Genomic DNA, 23,639 nt, shown 5'->3' on the forward strand with positions numbered 1-23,639 from the left:
TGTGCACCGAAGAAGTTTGCTTGATCTTCCAAGCTGAAACCTGGTGTGTTTACGAGAGCGGATGAATGTACTTGCCAGCCTGCTATTCTCTTAACCATTTTCCAGACTTTAGCCTCTTGTGTATATGAACTGATGCCTGATATAAAGTTGTGCCAACTTTCCCTTCTGGCCTGTCGGCACGTCTTCCTGCCTTGAGACTTTATGTTTTTAAAATTTGTAAGATTCTCCGCTGTCGGAGAGTCTCGAAGCAGCTTCCATGCTTTATTTTGCTTTCTATGTGCATTCCGACACTCACTGTTCCACCAAGGAATGTGTCGCCTGGTGGACCGTCCAGTTTGTGGGATACACTTTGTTGCAGCATCAATAAGAAGTGCTGTCAAAAAGTCTACAGCTGCATCTATACTTAATTCACATATGTCCGACCAAGCGAGTAGCTTCTCTGAACTTTTCCCAGTTCGCTTGGTCGGTCTGCCATCTGAGAACATGTGGAGGACTTTTGTCTGGTGATCCACTTAGACTGATCGGAAAGTGGTCACTTCCGAAAGGATTGTTGATCACTTTCCATTGAAAAAGGGGTACAAGCAATGGGGACACAATTCTGAGGTCTATGCATGAGTAGGTTTTGTTGGCGAGGCTAAAGTATGTTGTCTCTTTCCTATTCAACAGATATGCACCCAAAGAAAAGAGAAACTGTTCGATTAGGTGACCTCGTGCATCACAGCGAGAGTCGCCCCATAGACCATTATGTGCATTCAAGTCCCCGAGGACTTTATAAGGTTCCGGTAGTTCATCTATAAGTGACTGGAATTCGTGTTATTCGAGACGGTACTGTGGAGGTATGTAAAGAGAGCAGATGGTGACAAGTTTGCTCAAAAGAACTGCCCGAACAGCCACTGCCTCAAGGTATGTTGGTAGCGGTAGGTGTGTACATGCTACGCCCTGATCAACTATAATGGCTACACCACCATATGACCCTACAGCGTCATTGCGGTCCTTTCTGAATACATATTACATATTGATGTAGGAAATTGGTGTTTCTGGAATTTAAGTGCGTCTCTTGTACACACAACACTTTTGGGGAATGTTTGTGTAAGAGTTCCTGAATATCGTTGTGTTTTCTAAGCAGTCCTCTGACGTTTCATTGCACTATTTGTGTATTCATTATGAGTGTAAATGAGTGCTGTGTGTACTAAAGAAGTATTGCGTTAAGTCAGGAGGCCTTGTCAGGCCCCGTGATGATGATTTCTGACTTTCTGGTGCACTCTAAAGAGTCCCGCTTGTCCTTCGGCGACGAAGACTCCGTTGGACTTGTTGTGTCCAACACCTTAGACGAGGTGCTGGATGCCCACTCACGGTTCACGCGTGCGGGCATGAAAGTGCTAGAGCTATCTGTCAAGACAGAAGGCCCTGGGGCTTCAGATCCGGAGGGTTGGAAAAAGTGAAATGCACTAAAGGAATTCCAAAGGTTTCATTGATAGGGTACAGGACACAAACACAACCTCAGGACATCCTCAGTATGCCTCCGTGAGGACACTATGACGCCCTCAGAATGTCCTCTTATGATACTAGAATGGCACTAATCCCGTCCCCTTGTCCATACACATAACAACCTCAGCACATCTTCAAAACAACATTTCAGGACTTTTTCAGTATCTTTTCAGAACAACGATAGCGTGACCGGTTCGGTACTATGGGCAGTGATACTACTTAGGATTTACTTTTTTTCATGATGTTTCGATACATCAAAAGAAAAACACCTGTGAGGTCTCGTTTATATATACTGTATCAAACAAAAGAGAGGTGACAGTGCTGGACTATTACAGTAAAACAAACAAAGCTTGTTGACTGAAATTTATTCATTTAACAGTAATTAATCACAACTGACAGCTTTGTTAGGCATTCGAGTCCACTTATAGTCTGAAAAAAAAAGAAAAGCAGTATCAAAGCAGTCGACACAGCTCAATCAACTACGTTTATAGTCTTCCTCGAAAGCTTGACACAGTGTCCTCATCACCACGTGTATTGTGCCGAATGCGCTCACTAGTGTTAGAGGCTCCGCTCTGACATCTTACCAGTACACTTAACACTGGCATTTTGCTTGACTTGCCCGAGGTCAGGCCATGTGTCAGATGCAGAAGTCGATCCTTTCACGTTGGGACCAGGCTGCTTCGAAGCACAGTTGATTGCGATTGGCTGGTGTTCTAGGCTGCTTCGAACCACACCTCGCCGCGGTTGGCTGGTGACAATACATCCATGATCAGTCTGAGCCTTGAGCAGCCCAGTGCACCCATCAACACGGCAATTTATCTCCTGTCACCTATGACTTACACTCTCACACATACCTATCTCACTTTTAACCATGCACACAAACAACAAAGAACACGAACCTTCACTAGAACACTGCACGTTCCCTGACTCCATTTTGACAGTCAGTTGGCTTGGAATGGCTTGGCTACTTGACTATCCAGAATAGTGCCACATGGTCAATGGTTGCCAGCTGCTAGTTTGTTATTACGCGCTACAGCGGCGTATAATGACTAATTTAAGGCTGTGACATTTAAGAACACACTGTTTCAAGAGGACATTTTGCAATACTAGGTTCGACACCTAAGCCAATTAATTACCTGTGTCTCATTAAGCAGAACGCATAATTTGAAGATTTTCTGCCAAAAAAGAAACCAACGAGGGAAAAATATACAATAACTATATGACTGCATGAAAAGAACGTGTGGAAAAACTTTTCACATATGAAAAGCATCTAGTTCTTGGTGCGCAAAGGTCATGAGGAATTATACGTAAGTTCTCAGTGCAATGCTTTTGTCGTCCCCTAAAAGTCCTTGACAAGACCTTTTCTGGACAATTTGTCGTCCTCAGAAAGCACTCGAAAAGACGTCTGAACCGCTGCTAGTGCACTACCTTTGTTCTCTCCAAAACGTCCTTAAAATTACTTTTTCAGGATAAACTGCTGTTCTCAAAAAGCACTCGAAAAGACGTTTCTGCGTCAAACCAGCTTGTGTCATCCTCAGTAGGTACCAAGGTCAATGAGAACTGTGCGAGGACGATTGTACCATATGAGGACGGCCTCAGGACATCGAGTGTTGTCTGGGATAGTACTTGATGACAATGACGTTCTCGCATCTTTTGATGTACGGTCGCTTTCTACAAGTATGCCTGTTGTTCTGGCAATTGACGTATGTAAGGCAGCCCTTGTGTCAGACCAATCATTGCCGGACAGAACACCCATCGATGTTCCCGATTTGTTAAGGTTGCTGCAGTCCTGGTCAGAAACACCTATTTTATATTCAGGAGCAAATACTACAAACAAGTTCACGGCCCCGCGATGGGTTCTTCTGTATCCGTCGCTGTCTCAAATCTTACCATAGAGGATGTTGAGAACCAAGCTGTCACTTCAGCTGCTGTCCCGCCCAAGACGTTTCTTCAGTATGTGAATTATTGCTGTTGTGTCTTGCAACAGGATGCCCTGCCTTTATTCTTGGAACTGCTAAATTCTGAGGAGGCCGTGATACAGTTTATCGTAGAAGAAGAATAAGACAGCTGCCTTCCGTTCTTTGACGTCGTCGTGAAACGAGATGGTAGGTAGGTGCCTGACTTTCAGTGTGCACAAAAACAATACACACACCGGTCGTTTCCTGAGCTTCGATTCTGTGCACTCCTCTTGCCATAAACCTTCTGTTGTGTCCACACTTGTAATGTGCGCTCAGAAGATTTGTTCTAAGAAAGAAGACGCACTAGAAGACGAGGATACCATCGGACGTGAGCTGGCTGCTTGTGGATACCCGCCTACTTTCATGAACTCGGTGCAGTGACAACTGCAGCTCAATCGCTCAATTCCTTCAAGAAAACGCGCGTCGGTGCCCTACGTCCCAGGCTTTAGTGAAATCCTCATTTTGGTTTTGCGTGGCTACAACGTCCAAGTGGCTCATGTTTCAACACGAACAGAGGTCGTCTCACAAATGTGAAGGATAAGTTGGACAGACACGATTTTCCTGGTGTAGTATATAAAATTCCTTGCAAAGACTGTGAATACGGATATATTGGCGAGACAAGCAATTTTAAAAGAAGGCTCTGTGAACATTTCAATGACGTCAAGAACAAGAAAGTGGCTTCTGATGCCCTTGCAGAACACGTTGCATCTACTGGACACACCATTGACTGGGATAAAGCCTTTATTATTGGAGCGGAAAGAAAGTTATTACCGGAATTGCATATAGAATCTCTAGCCATTAAAACTACCGTGCACACGCTGAAAAGAAATATTGGGACCCCCCCCTCCCCCCCCATTGTACTCGCTATGTCTGCAACACGTGAAGAAACGCGCATAAGAAGAATGCACTATGCCAATTGCGGTCACTGTGAATAAAGCTCCCGTGTGGGGAGCCAAAACGTCTTTTTAATTTTTGTGTATTTTACCTTGGTCGGCGTTTTTGTTATTTTGCACCAGCCTCTTTGTAGTATAAATAAATTACACAATGCAGACGTATACATAAAGATTGTGCCAAGGTACGCTGATTGCAAAGGGGCCTACCTTGCAATCTCCGACTGCCTTGTCGTCAGTCTTCTTGAGTATCTTGAAAGGAGCCAGGAGGCGGTAGCGCACGTTGAAAGCCTTGAAGCGCATGCGATGGGGCAAGCCTGGATCGTGGCAGTCGACAGAGAGAAGGAACGATGCATTCACATGCGACATTTCTAAACAATTTCGCTATCACTATGATTTTTTACCCGCTTGGCTCCTCATTCGAGAGAGGAAGCTATATGAAACATCCTGACATGCTTGCAGTTATGTCTGAAGTCAGGGTCTAAGCTTTAAAAGACCTTATGCCAATCGAACCACCATACCGGTCAGCTGCAACATCATCTATCTTCAATTTATATTTCATGCAACCGCTGCTGAGATCGATATGACAGTCATGTACACACAAGTGCTGCCGGACACCACTTCGCTCAATGGCACATAGTATTGCTTCTTTTCGAGAAATTTTGTTCTGATGACACAATGATGACAGAAACACCATTCCACGGTCACTATATCTATGTCTGCATTTAAATTGCATTATGCAAACTACTTCAACGTACTACAGAAGGACTTGTTCTTGAACTAGTCGGTGCTACTGAAAATCATAATGTAGCGCAAAAGAGACACCTTTCTGCTGCCCTAATCACTTTCATTTGAATGACCTTATTCAGAGGTGAGATCAAGCGCTATTTAGGCATTCTCAATCACACCTGGAGGACTTTCATTGCGCTGTGCTCAGGAGAAGCTCAGGTGCTAGTGTTTTCACAGAAGCTTGAGGTCTTCTGTGGGTACCTCAGTAGTGAGTCTAAGATTTTTAAAAGGATGGTTTTACTACGATGAGTGTGTGTGTCAAGGATGCCTTCTATAAAGTTGAGCGTCCTTACCGTGGTTCTGTGCTTAGTGTTTTTAAAGCATATGGACACGAACTCAGATTTACTACAGAGATAACCACAGAAACCTCTCTACAGCTTTTAGACCTCAAGCTATTGTAGGACCATGAACAGTTTTGTTGGTGGTATTACCAATCTCGTGTGAAAAAGGGGTTGTTGCCGTATCACTCTGCACACTTTAAGATTGCTAAAAGAGGAATTGCATCACTTTGCTTAGAATATTTATTGAAAAAGTCGTGTCTACAACACATGCACACTAGTTTTTGTGATCAGATCAGCCGATTGATGGCAGTGGGCTTCCCTTCCTCGGTCATAAACACTGTCACCAAGTCACTAATGCAGAAGATGAACCGTGGAACACAAAGAAATAGAGCTGCTAGGGGTTCATTGGGCTCCAAACCTCAAGTGATGCCGTACTAGCACAAGCTCTCCCATAACCTTAAGAAGGTCACTGCTAAGCATGGTGTGGCTCTAGTCTTTTCGGTGCCAGAAAAACTAGCCAAGTTGTGTCTGCGCACTTGCGATAGCGGTTGCCTGAAAAAACACGAGAAAGCCTTTGTTATGTTACACAAAAGTCGTATACTGCATTCCTTTATCCTGCGGAAAAGTGTACATTGTTATAACCGAGATGCCTAGATGACCGGCTAATGGAGCATGCTCTAAAGGTTGAGAAAAACAAGGATAAGAACGTAGATCTTGTGGCATATACTGCCACTCGCGGGTGTGAACCATGATATACAGATATGCAGGTTCTTGGAAGAAGCTTGAATTCATCTGCACGTCTGCAGTTGGAAGCATACTCTATTTATTAAACAAAGATAACTGTGTCAGCGAGCCATCTTTGGTGTTACATCAATAAAAAATATTCTTTCTCGAGGCGAGAATTCAGTGCTTCTAGCTGGTTTATCCGTTTTTCGTATTTCTTTTTCAATTTTTTTTTATTTGTTACCTTGTTGGGCAGCAGCGCTACATACATCACTTGTTGATTAATGCTTTCCCAAGCAACCTTCACCGACTGGCCACGATTGGCGGATGGCTGGCTGCTAGTTGGCAGCCGACTTCACTGGCCCCCAGACATTCCAAAATGATCGGCCTGAAGTGCGCTGCCGGCTACAGCAGCACTTGTTCGGCGGCGTGGGCCGGGCCAGCGTTGATGGATGAGCGAATGCCGAACGCGCCAAATGCCTGTAAGCTGCACGGTTCAGGCCACCGTCGGTGGCCGAATGAACAGCAAGCATACCAAACCCTTATCGGAGTTAGCAGTCAGCAACACATCGTCAATTAGCATAGTGAAATAAGGTGTATATATTTAGGGTGGCATAAAATATATTGTTGCGTGATTTGGCTAATATTCTTATGTATACGTATCACTATAAACACCAGTGTGTTTTCTTTACTTATCAGAAACAATACCTGGGAGACAATGAGAGAGAATATATCTGTGGTCTTAAGCTTGATAACTTTAATTCGCATGGAGTACTTGTGTGACAATTCGATTACATTATTGACTAACTAACCAAAAATATTAGTAATTTAATTCGTACATGGTTCTGCCAGGTGAGCATATTCACTTTGAGAAATTTTTCGGCTCCATCATTTGCCAAGAGGGCAAAAAAATGTATATACAGTCGAGCCCGCTTATAATAAACATGAGCCTGACGCGGCATTTGTTCGCTGTATCCAAAAGTTTGTAGTAAATGAAATGCAGCTTTTCAAAAAGGTGCGAGTGAAAACACAAAATTTTTGCCCAAAAAGTCTGTGACTCACATGTTTCGAAGAGCAGAAGCGATAAGGGCGGTCTCAAGTTTATTTAAAATGGCAGTGTGCTTTTCGCCAAGGCCCGTGACATAAGCTGCATGAGGCACTAGCTCCAAAGTTTTGTCATTCTCGCAATCCGATTCCTTCAAATTGTTCTTGCCCCATACTTCATTCACAATGCCCTAATCCGTGCACGGTTCTAGGGTCTCGGCATCATCATCGGCCGTAATGAAACCATCACAACAGATGTCCCACCCACTCTCCCATGTCGGAGCTGACGATGCGCTGCCATAAATCGCCACCGCAATGGTCCTGTTCGGAAGCTTCACCCTCGGCATCGCGAAAACAGTTTTCCCAAAGTCAGCCTCGTGAAAACAGTTTTGCATGCATGTAGCCGTCACCACCGCCCCCAAAATATTCACCATTTTCACAGCTGAATACCGGGACGCCCAAAGCGGCAAGTTGGCTGCCAAGTGGTCAACATCAAGTGCTTTGCAACGCACCTAATGTGTGGATTACGCCCAAGCCAGGCGGTCCTATTTTCGACGTTTTGTTTAGTGGCAGGAAAAAGAAAAAAGCATGCAAGGCCTCCCATCCGCCATCTTGACCACACACACGCACCTAAAGACCAAGATGCGCACACGCGACACACATGCCAGAACAGGTGAAACAGCTCCGGGCCGTTTCTAGTCAGAAAACGAAGCTTCTGAATTCGAGCCAGCGTGGCTAGCATGGCGAAGCGGTGGAGGCAGGTGAAGGAGTTGTGATCAAAAGAGGAAAGCAGATTTGCGAGAGAAAAGCAAGGAGTTGGGATAGGGTGAAGCGAGGAGAAGATACGGCGGGAAGGCGACATTGAAAAACAAAACACGGCGGGAAGGAGGCAGGTCGGGTCAACGTTTATAGATACTTTTTCAGTTTTCGAACTCCTCATTTCGAGGCAGGCACGATTTCCTTCTACAGTGTGCGAGGGCGCTGCAGTTTAACTTTGCGCCAAGTAACTGGCTGCTTCCCACTGGCTTCACTGCCGATGCAGTTTCGTGCATTCCGTGCTAGTGTTCGGTCGCACTTCTTTTTCTGTGTGCATGTCTTGTCGCCTGGCATGCTTCCATGGTCTTCTGAAGACGATTCAACGCCTACCGTCAGGATAATACCCTGCCATCCACGATGTAGGAAACTCTCCAATTGTTCACATCGCGAGTACGATCTAAGCATTGACCATGTGTGGACACACCGAGCACGTGTGTATGTCTCTTTAGGTTAATTCTACTGTTGCTACTATCACGAGCGATGGCTCAGACACTGCGGACATCATAACAATGTGTTTTGTGACCGGGTACATCAGCAGGTAGAGGAAAAGCTCCTAAGAACGCCATTCTCCCCGCCGTCCGTCCTACGCTGTTACTGCAGAAGAAGGAAAGATCCATGAAAAGTTTGGGAAAGACGGGCAAGGTGGACAATATTTGTGCAAAACATCATTGGCGCAAACTTAAAAGACGAAAGAAGAGACTCGGAAAAGCGCACACTCGCAACTGACTTTTATTGAACTGAAGCTCGTCTTATAAAACCCTCATGCATGTGTACAACCACAAGAAGAGACCAACCAACTATAATCACAATCTGTCAGATAGAAAATCAAATTCATTATCATACAATGACAGAGATGGAACACTGATACATTGTTTGCCAAATTGTCGAATAAACATCGCCTCTGCCAATTCACGTGCCACTTTGTCTTTGCTTCTTAGCAATATTTTCGTACGGTGCAGTAGCGGTTCACAAGAGCATTCCTTAAAATAATGCGGCAAATGCGAACCCGTGCCGTTTCTAATAATATTGGGACGCCTTTTTCTCTTCTTTCAGCAATTGCTGCACCTTCTCGCATTTTGAACGATGGTGCAACACTTAGGAGTGCAATCATCCTGTCATAGTCTGGTATCGACCCACCGAGCCACCTTACTGTGTGCAAACACATACTTCTTCTTGTTCAGTGAAAGCATCTTGTGAAATAGCAACATCCAGATCTGTTTCGTTGGTCTCTGCTTTTCGCTTGCTTGAGGTTTGATGTAGTGGCAAAGCTCGTAAAGCAGGATCTTTGGGAGGCTTCTATGCACTTGAAAGCAAGTAGAAAGGATAGTCCTCAAAAATAGTAGGCGCAGAGTCTGGAGTAAGTTTTCTGATGTGGAACACAAGCACATAGTCTTAATCGCGCAAGTGTCTGCTGCCTACGACTGTTGGTTCAGACTTGTATGTCACTTGGTGCACAGCTCTTTTTTAGGAATTGGTGAGAAAAAACACCAGGTGTTTTCCTCGAACGAGACTTGGAATAAGTAACCACGGCGATCAAGCAGCTGTGACGGAATACAGAAATACACCTTGACACAGATTATATCCATGTGCGTAATGCGCGTAGTGAAGGCTGTGCGACTGCCTTCTCGACTCAAGAAATCGCAAAGCACAAAATGAAATGCAGCCATGGTGGGTAAATCCTAGAATAAGACAAGCCACACTAGATATAAAAGGAAAGTGACAACAACCTGCTTGTAGCACTAAGCCACAAAAGAATTTATACAGATTTTTTAAAAAAAAAAGGATGGTTATATATTTGACGAAAAGTTGTAATGTTGTCAGTTTCTATTTCCAAACATGTTCCTTTACGAACTCAAGGGATAGCACAGAACTTATTTGCACTAGAGTTTTAGTACTGGGGCAAGCGGTTTGCGAGCGTACTTCGCATCATGGACGTGGCTTACAATACAAAGGAATGCAAAAGGGCTTGAGGTCTCCAGAATCAATATTTGCAGGTGCTGTGAACACCGTGACAATGAACACCACCACACTCTGTGTGTGCTGTCCAAAGGGGTTATTCAGCAGTAAGGGTCCTCTTTTTTTTTAACATTCTTTTTTCCATATGCACTTTTTTTTAACCATTAAATATACAACACACATACGTGTTTATATATTTGTCAGGCTTCAGACCACAGCTTTTAGCCCTGAAAACCACTCAAAATTTGGAAAAATAAAGAAAAAACTATAGAAATTAGCTAGCAAAGGGAAGGTGCGATTGTCATTCTGTGAGCGAACTCTCCTAAATGCGTCGTCGTTGTCTAACGAGACCAAGGGCCAAAGGTATTTGGTGCCTTCTACTTGTAGTACAGGTGAAGCAATATTCATCTTTCTCTCTGATCATCCCCAGTGCTTTATGCCTCCTGAATTATGTCTCTCATTAGCCGATTCTTCCGCATTTTTACTGAGTTTCAGCTTGTATTTTCCATAAGCACATACCTACCTAAATTAAGCGGAAAGCTGTCTGGTAAGATTAGTTTTTTTAAGTTGACGAGCCTCCCTCTTTTTCTGATTTCTTTAATAATCCACCTCCCCCTCTTCGTCAAGAACCCCCATTCCATGGTTTCACATCGACAAACTCCTTTGCGCCATGTGCGCGGCGCAGAAGATGCAAGTTCAGGGTTGCTGTGCCCCTATCGCCGATGGGTGGCGAAAGATATTTAGAAACTCTTCCATTTGTATTTGTGACAGGTGAGAAGGCTGTAAGAAAAGAAGCACGCGCTTGCTCAGAATAGCCCGGCCCTGAGACAGTATCCATTGAGTCGAGCACCCTTTCGATGGTCCAAGGCCAAAGACCCGAACTTGAAATCCCCCAAAAAACCTGTCCACGACAGGTGTGACCTCATGTAAGATTTTAGTAGAGACACAGAAACAATATAAACTGGAAATATTCTTTCAACATTCTTTGAATGAACACATAATAACTGTAGTCTTCTCAGAAAAGATTGCAAGCGCAGGAAAAACACAGGCAAGCAGCAGTCAACACAGGAATCACGTGCTGCATTACAGACAGCAGAAAACATGCAAGAAAAAAATGCAAAAAAAATTTTACTACTGGTTCAACCGCTCCGGCTGCTCATTCTTACTGTTTACCACACAGAGAAGAATGTGAATTCTTTCGAAAGGAAAAAAAAGAGTTGGGGACCCGCCGTTCCGCCTTGGATCACACCACGCGTCAGGTCTCTCTCCCAGAAAAAATATACAGATTTAGTTGCGCGTCTGTAGCAGCTGAAAGGACGCGGCCTGTCAATGCAAGAGGCACTGCCCCGTGCTCCCCGGGCTGCAGAAATTAAGCCCCTTCTTCTTTTAACCCCTACCACCACCACTGAAAATGGCTAGCAAGCTCCGCCCGGCTGCTGCAGATGCGGGACTAAATTTGTCTATTGATGACACTTGAAAAGAGGAAAGAAATGCGCTCGCCATGGAGTGACGGACTTGCTGGGACCGATTGGCATGGTGTGTGTGTCAGGCCTTTCACTTTGTTTCCTTACTTTTTTGTGTGTGTGTGTGTGTGTACTAGGAAGGAAACAACGCCATTTCAGTCCCAGGACTTGCTGAAGCAGTACCAAGCAAAGTGACACACATGCATTGGGCAGCACTTCTTTTGCTACGTTCCTAGAGGCAGCCGCGTCTTGCCACCAAGAATTTCATACGTACTCGTAAGTGGCATTTTATTTCCCGACACATTGCCAGTTTTCTTTCCTGACAAAAATCGCTTTGATCTGCATAATTGTGCAATCCGCTAGTCTCTTCTAGCTGACGAATAAGAATGATTCAAGCGAACGGCTGTTGTATCAGTCGCCATTGATCGTTCACGAAGAATATACACATTTCGTGTTTTTTATTTTTTCATTTGTTTATTGAAAAATCGTGACAAATATTGATATTTTTTTCCTTCAGGGAGCACTGCAACAAGGACTGAAAAAAGTGTGGATAGCGTGAAGCACTGGTCTCGCCGTACTGAAAGGAAGTTGGGTAAGATGCATGCTTGGTTGCTAAAGTCCTACTAATTTATACAAGCTGTAAACGCCGACAGAAAAATATCTGCCCGGTTTGTCCTGGAAGTCAGATGTCTTGTACTTGATCTATTTGTTGTACTGTTTGTTTTCCAGCAACATATTACGAGAAAACTGTGTACTCTGGGGCTTCAAGTACTTTTCGGAATCTGAACTGAAAGTGCACAGTTTTTTTCTTATTTGTGTATATACCCACCAAAATGTTTTGCCAAATTTCGTGAATAGAGCTTATAAATACATGTGACTGTGCAACTAGTCATGTAAATAGTCTGCCTCTCTCAAAGTATTAATCGTTCTGTTTGTTCTTTTCAGCCCTTCCCAGCAATTAACAGAACATTACAAGCCTCACATCTCGGTGGTAAAACGTCACACACGGAATACGTATTCACGGCCAAGAGCACTATAATTGACCGAAAAAGAGGACTGATCTAGCAGGAATACCACTCCATCGACTGTATACGCCAAAACGCAGCTAGCTCGGTGATTACTGCCATATTGAAAAGTGCGTGGCACCATCTCTTGCAAGCATGGCGAAGCAATACTCTCAATTGCCACGCGAGCAGACACTCTGCAAATTAAACGCGAAACTTCACAAACCGAGTCCGGCTGGAAGCATGTTTCGCGCTGTTTTTTTGCTGGAATTTTGTGCTGATTGATGTTAAACATTGAGCAGAAATGTCTGCAGCACGTGCATTGTAAACCACGGAAGCGGCTTCATCAGGTACGTACTATTGCGATTGAAAGAAATGTGAACAGCGAAAAGTGAATTGCGGCGTGCCTTGTCTGTGACAAGGCAGAATTTGTGATGTAAGTCGGCGTCAACGCAGCACTAGAATCTGGCTCCAACTTACACTCATGCACCGTATGTGTATCAATTGCCAGTCTGCCGGGCACTCAGAACACACACGCGGTGCAAAAGTGCCAGCCAAAACAAGATTTTAAAATGCTACGCTGGCCAAAAGCACATGCACATTCACCTAGTGACAGTCAAAGCATGTTAGAGTTCGACCGAGTCGAAAGTCATGCTTTCCGAATTGTTCACACATCGCAATAGTAGGCCGTTACAGTTGTACTAAACATGCGCGGTGCATGCATCCACGCATGTCATAATACGTGTATCCTATTATTGAAATGCAGCCTGCAAAATAGTATGGCAATAGTTTTGTGCCTCATACTACAGGCATACTGCATGCAAATGGCTGCTGTAAAGTTAAACAGCTGGAGTCACACTTGAACACAAAAAGTATACTTACTCGTACACTTCACAGGGCTCATAGTTCTTTCTGCTGATCACGATTATATCCTAAGGTGGTGAAGCTCAGCATTTTTCGTTGTGGACGGAAATTTGTGCAATCGCAAAACTATGCACCAGCACAATTCCCGTGATGCATTGTGAACTTCACAGGCAGTGCTCAGCAATCTCTTCCTCTTGCGTTGGTTATTGTCGCATCAGATGACAGCGCAGTGGTACCCAGATGACATTTTATAAGCGGGCGCAGCATGAACAGGTGGTTTTTCGCATTTTAGACTCCCAGAGCCACTGCATGCCATGCTAGCGAGGCGCGCCTTGGCAGTTCCAAACAAATTATGGCGTCTCTGGGAGTGAGAGTGTACCGCCAAAGACGCCTGGGTGCAAGATAGGTGTGCTCTCGTCTATAGTTGGGTTGCACAAGGCCTGTTGCGAATTGTTCCTTGTGAACGATGTTGCATGAAAGTGAATTTATGAAACAGCGGAATAAACATATAAAGTGAGGAAGCTTACGTTTGTCTTTTTTTATTGCATGTTACGTACTTACACGCTAACAAGTGCATACTTTAGAGGCGTTTACTTTCGTCTTACATGTGCACTGAGCCAACGTCATGTGCACAAAATACAAAAAAAAGAAAAGCAGAGCAAGGGACATTAGCAATCGACCTGCAACCGACGGTAAATTGATGCTTAAGTAAGGTCGAGTTATGGTCAACCCGCTTGAGGCACGCACTCAGGCTCGTCGGCCAATGCGATCAGGCCTATGTTGTGTTCCAACATTGGCCAGCGTGACACCAATGTCGATCCCCAAGACCAACCCTACGTTGGTTGCCAAGGTCTAGCCAACCATTTAGCAGTCAGTCAAAAAGCTCTTGCCGAGCTCTTGCCAAGGACAAATTCTTGCTTGGGTTCCACATGTGCATCATTGTTCATCATTGCCTTCGCGCATTTTTCTGTATGCATATAAAAGGCTCATTTAGAAGCAATAAACAGTTGGCTGTGAGTGCTGATTGTCGTGTGTGTTACTCAGGTGGAAGAGCGAGCATTTGTATGAGTGTTTGTGGAAGTCAAGGCTGTGCTAATTATTTTGCAGTATGTCGAATAAGCAACTAGCTCAACAATAAGTTCTAAGACACAGCAACAAGCCTCTTGTACTGATCATAGCCTTTGCTCGTTAAGCATGCTGCAGACGTCAAGGTTGAAGGAAACGCGGACGATGCACCTTAATTCGCTTATGATGCAAAATACTAAGACAGCATCAAAACCACAACTGAGGCAACCTAGACTAAGGCAAGGAAAGAATGCTTCTAAGGTGAACACAGCCAAGATGAAGGAAGCTTCTCAGAAGTAGTTACTGCTCATCCTCCTGGAAGAGTCTGTGAAACGAATGTTCAAACAGTGAAAGCCGATCATCAGAGGCACAAGTCTACTAAAGGCAACACGTTCAAAAACACGCACATGGAACTTGTGAAGGCAGCACCACTGGAAGAGCAGGCGCATGAGGAAACCAAAATTGTCCAACATGGATTCACTTGGACCTGATAGAAGAACTCATGAACAGGTACTGTGTGTACTCAGAACCCGGGTGTTTTTTGTCATCAGGCATCACTATGGGAACGCTGAGAATGTTAAAAACTGTCCACAAGATGAAGTGGAACTGTCATCTTTATGATCACAGCTGTGAGAGAGAGAGAGAGATAAATAGAGAGGAAAGGCAGGGAGGTTAACCAAGCTTGGCTAAATTGGCTACCCTACACTTGGGGTGGGGGAAAGGGAGAATAATAGAAAGGAAAGAGATAGAAAAGAAGAGGAGTAAGAAATAGAAGGATGAATAGTCAGCTCGAGACTACACAGCATGGTGTCACACTGTTCTTTCACAAGCGGTCGTGAAGTCTGGTGGTCCTTAAGCAGTGCAAGGGGGCTTTCGTAGCTTTGCATGTATGGGAGACCGTCGGCCAAGGTCCCAGGATCCTCTCTTCTGTAAGCGGCCGTGAATCTAGCTGACGGAGCTTGACTTCCATAATACGTCGTTCAGACTGGTATGCTGGGCAATGACATAGAATGTGCTCGAGCGTTTCCTTACAGGCACAGATGTTGCATGCCGAAGTGCTCGCCATTCCAAAGAGACGACAGTACGCATTCGTAAATGCCATGCCCAACCTCATGCGACACATTAAAGTTTCAGCGCATCGTGGGAGCCCGTGTGGCAAACGAAGTTGCAAGTTTCGGTCGATCGAATACAGGTGCATGTTGAAAAACCCGGTGTATTCCACTGTAGGAGAGTTATACGGCGAGCAAGTGATTGTAGTCGTCTTGCAGGGTCAGTTCTCAAGAGTGGTATGGGCTGACGCAGGTCTTGGTCATAAGCCGATTGAGCAGCTTCATCCGCGCGATCATTGCCGACAATTCCGCAATGACTCGGCAACCACTGAAATACAATATCGTGACCCTCCTTGAGCGCTTCTTATAGTCATGTCTTATCTGATATACAAATTGTTCGTGTAACCCATGCTGCATAGCAAACCGTAGTGTCTGTAAGGCTGACCTCGAGTCGCAAAAGATGGCCCATTGGTTATGTTGCTGCCAAAAAATGCACTTTACTGCACTTTGAAGCGCTGTGAGCTCTGCTGCTGTCGACGTCATGGTGTGAGAGAACTTGTATTGAAGTAACACATTATCAGATGGAACAACCACTGCTCCTGTAGAGCTGTTGGAATTAGTGGAGCCATCGGTGTAAACATGCATGCGGTCGAAGTACCTTTCGTCCAACAGTCGCAAAGTGAATTGCTCCAGGGCTAGCGGTGACATGGGTGCCTTCTTAACGGTTCCAGGAACTGATAAGCACACGTCAGGTTGACGGTTACTCCATAACGCAGCTGCTGGATGTGTTGCAAGTTTGAAGCCAGACGGTAATATTTCCTGATGTTTTGTCACAATACCGCAGAACGAGTAATGGGGCCTCCGCACTATCAAAGACGCTAAATGATGTGACAGTAGCCGTGATAAATGCTGAATGTGCGCTCTCAGCATCTCGACAATGATATGCGTTGTGACCGGCTGTTCTTGTGTGATGACAATAGTTGCCACTGTCGATGAGCACCTTGGAAGGCCAAGACATGTCCGAAGTGCTTGTGCTTGTACGCTTTGTAGTACAAGGATGTTTGGCTTGCACGTGTTGGACAGGACAGGAAGGCTGCACCGGAGAATTCCGAGAAAGAGGGGTGTATAAAGCTGCAACACGGAGTGCACAGATGGGCCCCATGATTTTCCGGCGGCGAACTTGTATACATTCTCATTGCCAATAAGCTTTTTCTTCAGGTATGGGACATGTGGGCTCCAGGTTAGGTAACGACCTACGGTGACACCTAAGAATCTATGACTGCTCTTATATGCGATAGCTCTGCCGTCGATGCACAATGGGTAAAAAGACATCGGTTTGTGTGTAAACGCCATTGCTGCTCATCTTTCTGTGGCGATAGTCAACCCTTGCTGGCGAAGGTATGCCGATGTCATCGTTGCCGCTTTCTGTATCCTTGCGCGCACTTGAGGCCGTGTCACGCCGGATGCCCAAATGTAGATATCATCAGCGTAGAGAGATATATAAGCAGTCTGTGGTAGCGTTTTGGTGAGCCCCACCAGAACTTCAGAAATGTTATAACCACCCCCACGCGTGTTACAAGTGTATCTTCATCAATTATAGATCATGCTCTAACAAATATAGATACCGACATTCATGCTGGCGTTTTCAAAGAACCCATTGCGGATCACCTTCCGATGTTTATTGTACTTAGTAACTTAATCCAAAATAAGAAGGAACATCGACGACATATTATCAAGACAGACTACGCAATGCTGAGAAAGAGCCTCTTGCAGATCGGTTTTGATGATATATACGACAATGATGTCAATACTAAGTTCTCAAACCTGATAAGAATTCTTAAAAACGCAGTTAATAACTGCTGTCGCGTACTCCCTGCACGTTCATATCAATTACCAATTTGCCCTTGGATGAATGATGACATTTTGTAACTGTTAAAAACGAAGAATTTCTGGTACAATAGATGGAAATGCCATAAGACGAACCGTTACTATTTAGGTCAGTACAAGCTACTGCGCAACAAATGCGTAACGATAATCAGGGCCCGTAAAAAACAGTACTACTCACGCTGCATCCAGGAGGCATCTGGCGATACACGCAAAATATGGGGTATCATAAATGAGGTTACTGGGGGCCGTCAATCACAACATGTTACTCTTGACAGCGTTGACAACAGCACCGTCGAAGCATTCAACACCTTCTTTTCTGGTATAGGCAAAACTCTGGCAGACAAAATTCCCCGCTCTGCAGACAGTTACATTTCGTCACACCCAGTTGTCAATACGTTTGTGATGTATGATATTAAACATTCCGAAGTTTTTCATATTATTAAAAACCTTTCAACTAACAAATCTGCTGGGCTAGACCAAATTACCGCGCGATTGTTAAAAGAAAACGTGGATATTTTAGGCCCAATCTTATGCAATTTATTTAATCACTCTATACAAAACGAAACTTACCCATCCATACTAAAAATTGCAAAAGTAATTCCAGTTTACAAAAACGGTGACATTTCCGATCCGTCTTGCTACAGACCGATATCGGTTCTTAGCGTTGTAAATAACATTTTTGAAAAAATTCTATAAAACCGCATAAATAAATTTTTACAGAAATACATGGTTCTTTGTCCTCAGCAACATGGATTCCGGTCTAATTATTCGTCATCTGCAGTGTTGACATTAGCACAATCGATTAACATGGCCGTAAACAACAAGCTAGCGGGAGTTGTTTTTCTTGACTTACAGAAAGCATTCGATACGGTAGATCATTCAATTCTTTCGCATAAATTAAAGGACTACGGCATACGTAATCAAGCCTATGAGTTATTTTCTAATTACATCAAAAACAGACAGCAGGCTGTTGTGATGACCGATATTACTTCCACACTGCAATATCTGAACACAGGGGTGCCACAGGGATCGGTTCTCAAGCCGCTGTTCTTCTCCCTTTATATCAATGACTTGCCTCACGTATTAAGCTCTTCCGAAATTATTATGTATGCCGATGATACAGCATTAATATGTACGGCCGACAATGTTCTTGAATTACAAAGACAAGTAAACGCAGAATTGAAAAAAATTTCCCAGTGGTTTTTTTGCTAATAGGTTAACGGTTAATGCTAAAAAAACGAAGTACGTTATATTTCATTCCCGTAGGAAATTAATTAGTTACGAAGATATTCAGATAAAAATTGACAACTGCATATTGGAACGTATGGACACGTTTAAATACCTCAGGATTATACTAGATAATCACTTTCACAGGGCAGGTCAAATAAATGCCGTCGGTGTAAAGCTGGCTTCCGGCTGCCACGCGCTTTTACAAGCTATAGGCTACATTGATAAAAGCATTTTGCGGGCGCTTTACTTTCCTTTCATTAATAGTCATTTAATCTACTGCATGGAATCGGGGGCCTGGACTTATGATTCTTATCTGGATCCCCTTCGAAGGCTACAAAAGCGTGCCATAAGAATAATAACTCACAGTAAGTACAACGAGCCAAGCCGGCCGTTATTCCGATCGCTAAAAATACTACCCTTCGATCTTTTGCGTGACTATAAGATGACCGTTTGTGTTAACAGTATCGTAAAATACAATAGCCCATTTGATGTCTCGTTATTTTATTCCTCTTCCCGCCCTACTAGAAGCCTGACGTTCGGTAACTTTAACTTGGCACCAAGAAATGACGTTTATGGTGAGAGATGAATGCAATTCACAAGGATAAAGATCTGGAATAGTTTGCCCACTGAATTGAAGACATCACACAATGCTGCGGTAAAACTAAAAAATCAATTCTTGAGCAAGCTGTAAATACTTCTTTTTCTCTTAGGTGGTAAGCACTTACATTTGTATAAATATACGCTGGTGAATCTTGTAAACCTAGCATTATTTTTTTCCTTCTAACTAAAACTTGTGATAGTTTGATGTTCTTCATGTATTTTAACTGATGTTTTTTGGGTGTGTCCACGAAGTTATCTGTCATAACTTTTTGTATGCGCACACGCAGTTTTGTTTTGTGTGACTAGATTGTTTAGGAAGAGAAAGACTTCTCTACTCTGTATATGTGTATAATTTACAGTGTCTGTATAGCTACATATGTATTATGTGTAATTGATATTTCCCGCTTCTGTCCATTACTTTTCTCACTGGACCCTACACTAGCCTCAGGCTATGGGTCCAATCAGTGTTTGTAAACCTCATGTGACAAATGATAATAAACGTTCAATCAATCAATAAATCAACCAGGTTGAAAAGAGTCGGACTCAAAACGCCGCCTTGTGGCACCCCACCACTTGTGAAATGCTTATTCGTAGGCCCATCTTCAGTTAGAACGAACATCGATCTCTTTGTGAGGTAGCTTCTTACCCATCGAAAGATACAACCTCCAAGTTCAGCTGCTTCAAGAGCATTGAGAACAGCCTCATGGGTCACGTTGTCATAGGCACCTTCTTTCACGTCTAGGAACAGAGCTACCGACAGCCGCTTCTTAGCTTTCTGTTGCTGAACAGAGGTCACTAAGTCAATGATGCTATCAATTGAGGACCGACCTCGTCGAAAGCCTGCCATAGCATCAGGATAGATGTTATAACATTCCAGGTACCATTCCATGTGTGTAAGCAGCATCCTCTCCATGACCTTGCCAACGCAACTTGCTAGTGCTATAGGCCGGTATGATGCCAAATCCAATGGAGACTTTCCAAGCTTCAGCAAAAGCACCAGTTGACTGCACTTCCACTCATCAGGCACCGTTCCATCATGCCAATACTTATTGAAAATGTCCAGGAGACAGCGCTGGGCCTGCGAACCTAGGTGACGTAGGGCACTATAGGTTACTCCATCCAGACCTGGGGACGATGAGCGTCTGCATGTGTTCAAAGCCGCATGAAGTTCTTCCATAGTGAATGCAAGCTCCATTTGCTGATCTCGTGCCACTGGAACATCCTGTGGCAATAGATCAATCGGTATAAAGATGTCGCCAGCGATCTTTGCACAAAATTCACCAGAAACATCAAGCTGTGAGCGACGTTGATGTAGCGCCAGAGCGGCGAAGGGATGACGCTGTTGCCGATGTCAGTGAATACCTCGAAGAGTCCTCCATACGAGAGACAAAGACTTTCGAGTGTCTAGTGAGTCACAAAAACTCTTCCATCGTTGTACATTCGATGCTGGATTTTCTTCTGAATGCGTCTAGATTCTCTGAGGTCATAGATAGATTTCGTGCACCTGTATCATCTTTCGGCACGTCGGCGGACCGCTCGGAGTTGTTCCAACTCTTGGTCAAGTGCGGTACGTCTCGATTCTTTCGGACATATCTTCGTGGAAGTCTTCATTGCACAACAAATCACTTCTTCAATGAATTCCGGCAGTTCGTACATGCACTTGCTCTCCACTGATATCTGATACTCTTTCCAGTCAATGTGTCTTGAGTGTCCAGGGGAAGAAGAATTGTCCAGACCTCTGACTGTCACGTACGTGGGGATATGGTCGCTGCCGTGGGTTTCAATATCCGTGAACCATTGGACTTTCATGAGGCAACTGCTATAAATTCCTTCTCGAAGATAAGTAGGGCTGCCGTCGTTCAGCACCTGAAGCCCGTGCTCTGATGCGAGATCAACTAGGTTCGTGCCTTTTCGATCTGTCCTGATGCTTCCCCACAGTGGATGATAGGCATTGAAGTCACCCAATAATATCCAAGGTTCTGGAGTCGTTGCAAATATATTAGTTAATATCTGTCGATCCAGTCGATGTGACGGCACTATATATACGCCTATCAGCGTAAACGACAATTTCTTCTTTTTAACATATAGACACACGTAGTGATTTCCATTGTGAGACTCTACTCTTTGGCAAACATAAGTGAGTTCTTTACGGATGTACACAGCAACTTGACTTCGCTCAATGCACGATGAAGAAACGAACAATTCATAGCCCGACAGTCGAGGTATTTTTGAAAAATGTGGTTCATAAATGACGATGATGAGAAACTTATTCTCGAAAAAGAATTGTCGAAACTCAGGCATTCTTTACTATAGACCTCTGGCATTCCACTGAGTTATGAAAGCACGCTTGACTTTTTCTCGAAAAGACTGATGTGGTCATGGTGTACCCGCTTATTACTGAAGTGCGGCAAGAATTGGTTCTAGTGTGTCCAAGACTTGCCGTGTGCATTTAGCGGCAGGGATCTGTAGACTAGCCAATAGAGTACGAATAACACTCATGAACGACCTCAATACAGAAAAAACTTGTACATCTTGGGCGCTGCTAGGGGCATATCCGTTGTTGACTGTCGATGTTGAGGTTCCGTAGACACGTGTACCCACGGTAAAGTGGGCCAGTCAGAGCCAGATGTTCTCTGTTGTGCCACAGTGTCTTCCGGCACCTCCGGACGTACACCACCTGGTGGCGGGGGCGGGGGAGGTCGCTGTGGTGGTGGCGGCGGCGGTGGTGGCGGTGGCGGTGTAAGTGAAGGCACTTTCGGTACAGGACTGCTCTTTCTTTTCTTCGAGCATCACCGTCGATGGGAACGTCGTCGTTGAACAACCGTTACCGCTTCCTTTCGTGAGGTCAACGGGGCGCTTCACCATGACAATGGCAGTGCGCGTTTAATTTTCTCAACAAAGCTAGCAGTTACTGCTGCAATACAGTGAAACCTGAACGTAAGGTAAATTCTCGGCAACATTCGTTATAAAAAAGATTTATTTATATGCAGGCTCGAAACAAAAATTTAAAAAATGCATAAATAAACAAAAAAGGGACAGAGGTAGAGGTAACACTTAATTTATAGTAAAAGACTGCGTTATTATTGCGATAGCAATTATATAGACACTCTCGGCGGGTTATTTTCGTCGCCACGATCCGTAACAAGTCCAAATTGATAACATGGCCCCTGGCACCGTAACTTTCACGAGCGGGTAAAAGCATGGGAGTGCTGCTCAAGGAGAGATCAAATGAGTCGGCTCGTCCCTATTGCCCGGAAAGAGCATAAGATAACATCTCCCGCGCGTCAGAACTACCGCCGAATGCTCAAACAAAAAGTAAACCACCCTTTTTGAATGAGCATGAAACAACGCAGGGGAGAGGGGGAGGATCAATTGAGTAGCAATAATGAACTTGAATTGTACGAGCGGACGCGATCTGGCGCGCTTGCTATCTCGGTGAATATCAGTGTGGTTTCAATGCGAAGGGACTGTGTGAAGAGAGCAATTCTCCCTGGAGCGGCCATATTCGCTCGCACCAGCGTTGTTGGAGTTTCGTGGCATCGGATCCAACAGCTGGCAGCCAGCCTCCCTTCTCATAACATTACGATTTCCTGCTATCTCGTTGATTGCATTGCATTCAACGCATCGTTGTGTTGCCAGAACTACACGGCTAAACGCGAAATCTACATGCATGCGAACTGGCGGCGTGGTGCAAGACAGAAGTGCGTGAGGAGTCGACCTCCGAAGATCGTTGTCCCCATGGTCACAAAGAGTTTCCATCAGCGCCTAATATGACATCCTGTCGGTGGCGACGACACGGTCGTCCAAAATTAAGAAAAGTCACTGTTTCGCCGGAAGAGCGAAGCAATGAATGCGATAGCAACAACTTGGAATGTAACGCTGAGAACGGAAAGCAAATTATAACGTGCAATGCACTGCTCACGCACAAATGATGCCCGAAAGCAACATACACAGGACAAGAGCCAACTAACAACATTAACCACTCGACACTTAATGCGCTGTTTAAGCAAAAATGAGGCACAAAACATATTCACAGGTACAGACATGAGTGCAAACTAACAAGAGCCCCAATTGTTACTTTGCAAGGTTTCAAAAGTGCACTCTTTTCGCAAACGGTGCCTGTTCAGCGAGCAAAGTGATCTTTGAGCGCCCAGCAACTAAACCCAATCGTTCCAGTCAAAGGCGCACGATTCTCCCCATCGAAGGATACGCACGTGCGTACAACCATCTACTCCCCCCCCCCAACTTGCGGGGCAATTTGTGTGTGTAGATAAGTGCCCGTTGGCGCATCGTGACGAGCTGGGCGCCAAGCGCAGGGGGCTTTTTTTTTTTTCATTTTTGAGTTTTCCCATATACAGTTACATGTACATATGCGGTGAATGACGGTGGTGGCGATGGCAAAAAACCAGCCGAGATTGTTTATATAATTGCTATCACAATAAAAAAAAGCAAAGATGAACATCGTCGGGAGCCACACCATGTGCCCGCAGTGAAACCAAAGTTTTTTAATGCTTTTACTGGTCATGAAGCTT

General features: G+C 44.5%; 1 protein-coding gene across 7 annotated transcripts in view; it reads right to left on the reverse strand.

Moving 5' to 3' along the window:
* Positions 1-23,639, reverse strand: part of dachs (unconventional myosin-IXb-like dachs) — a 512,416-nt gene that overhangs the window by 132,796 nt on the left and 355,981 nt on the right. For all 7 annotated transcript variants that reach the window (XM_075883315.1, XM_075883314.1, XM_075883320.1 and 4 more), the window contains one exon: positions 4,547-4,653. In XM_075883315.1, the coding sequence (XP_075739430.1) occupies positions 4,547-4,653 (107 nt within the window). The remainder of the gene's footprint in view (positions 1-4,546; positions 4,654-23,639) is intronic.

Source organism: Rhipicephalus microplus, unplaced genomic scaffold (genome assembly GCF_043290135.1).
Source record: "Rhipicephalus microplus isolate Deutch F79 unplaced genomic scaffold, USDA_Rmic scaffold_16, whole genome shotgun sequence".
NCBI lineage: Eukaryota > Metazoa > Arthropoda > Arachnida > Ixodida > Ixodidae > Rhipicephalus > Rhipicephalus microplus.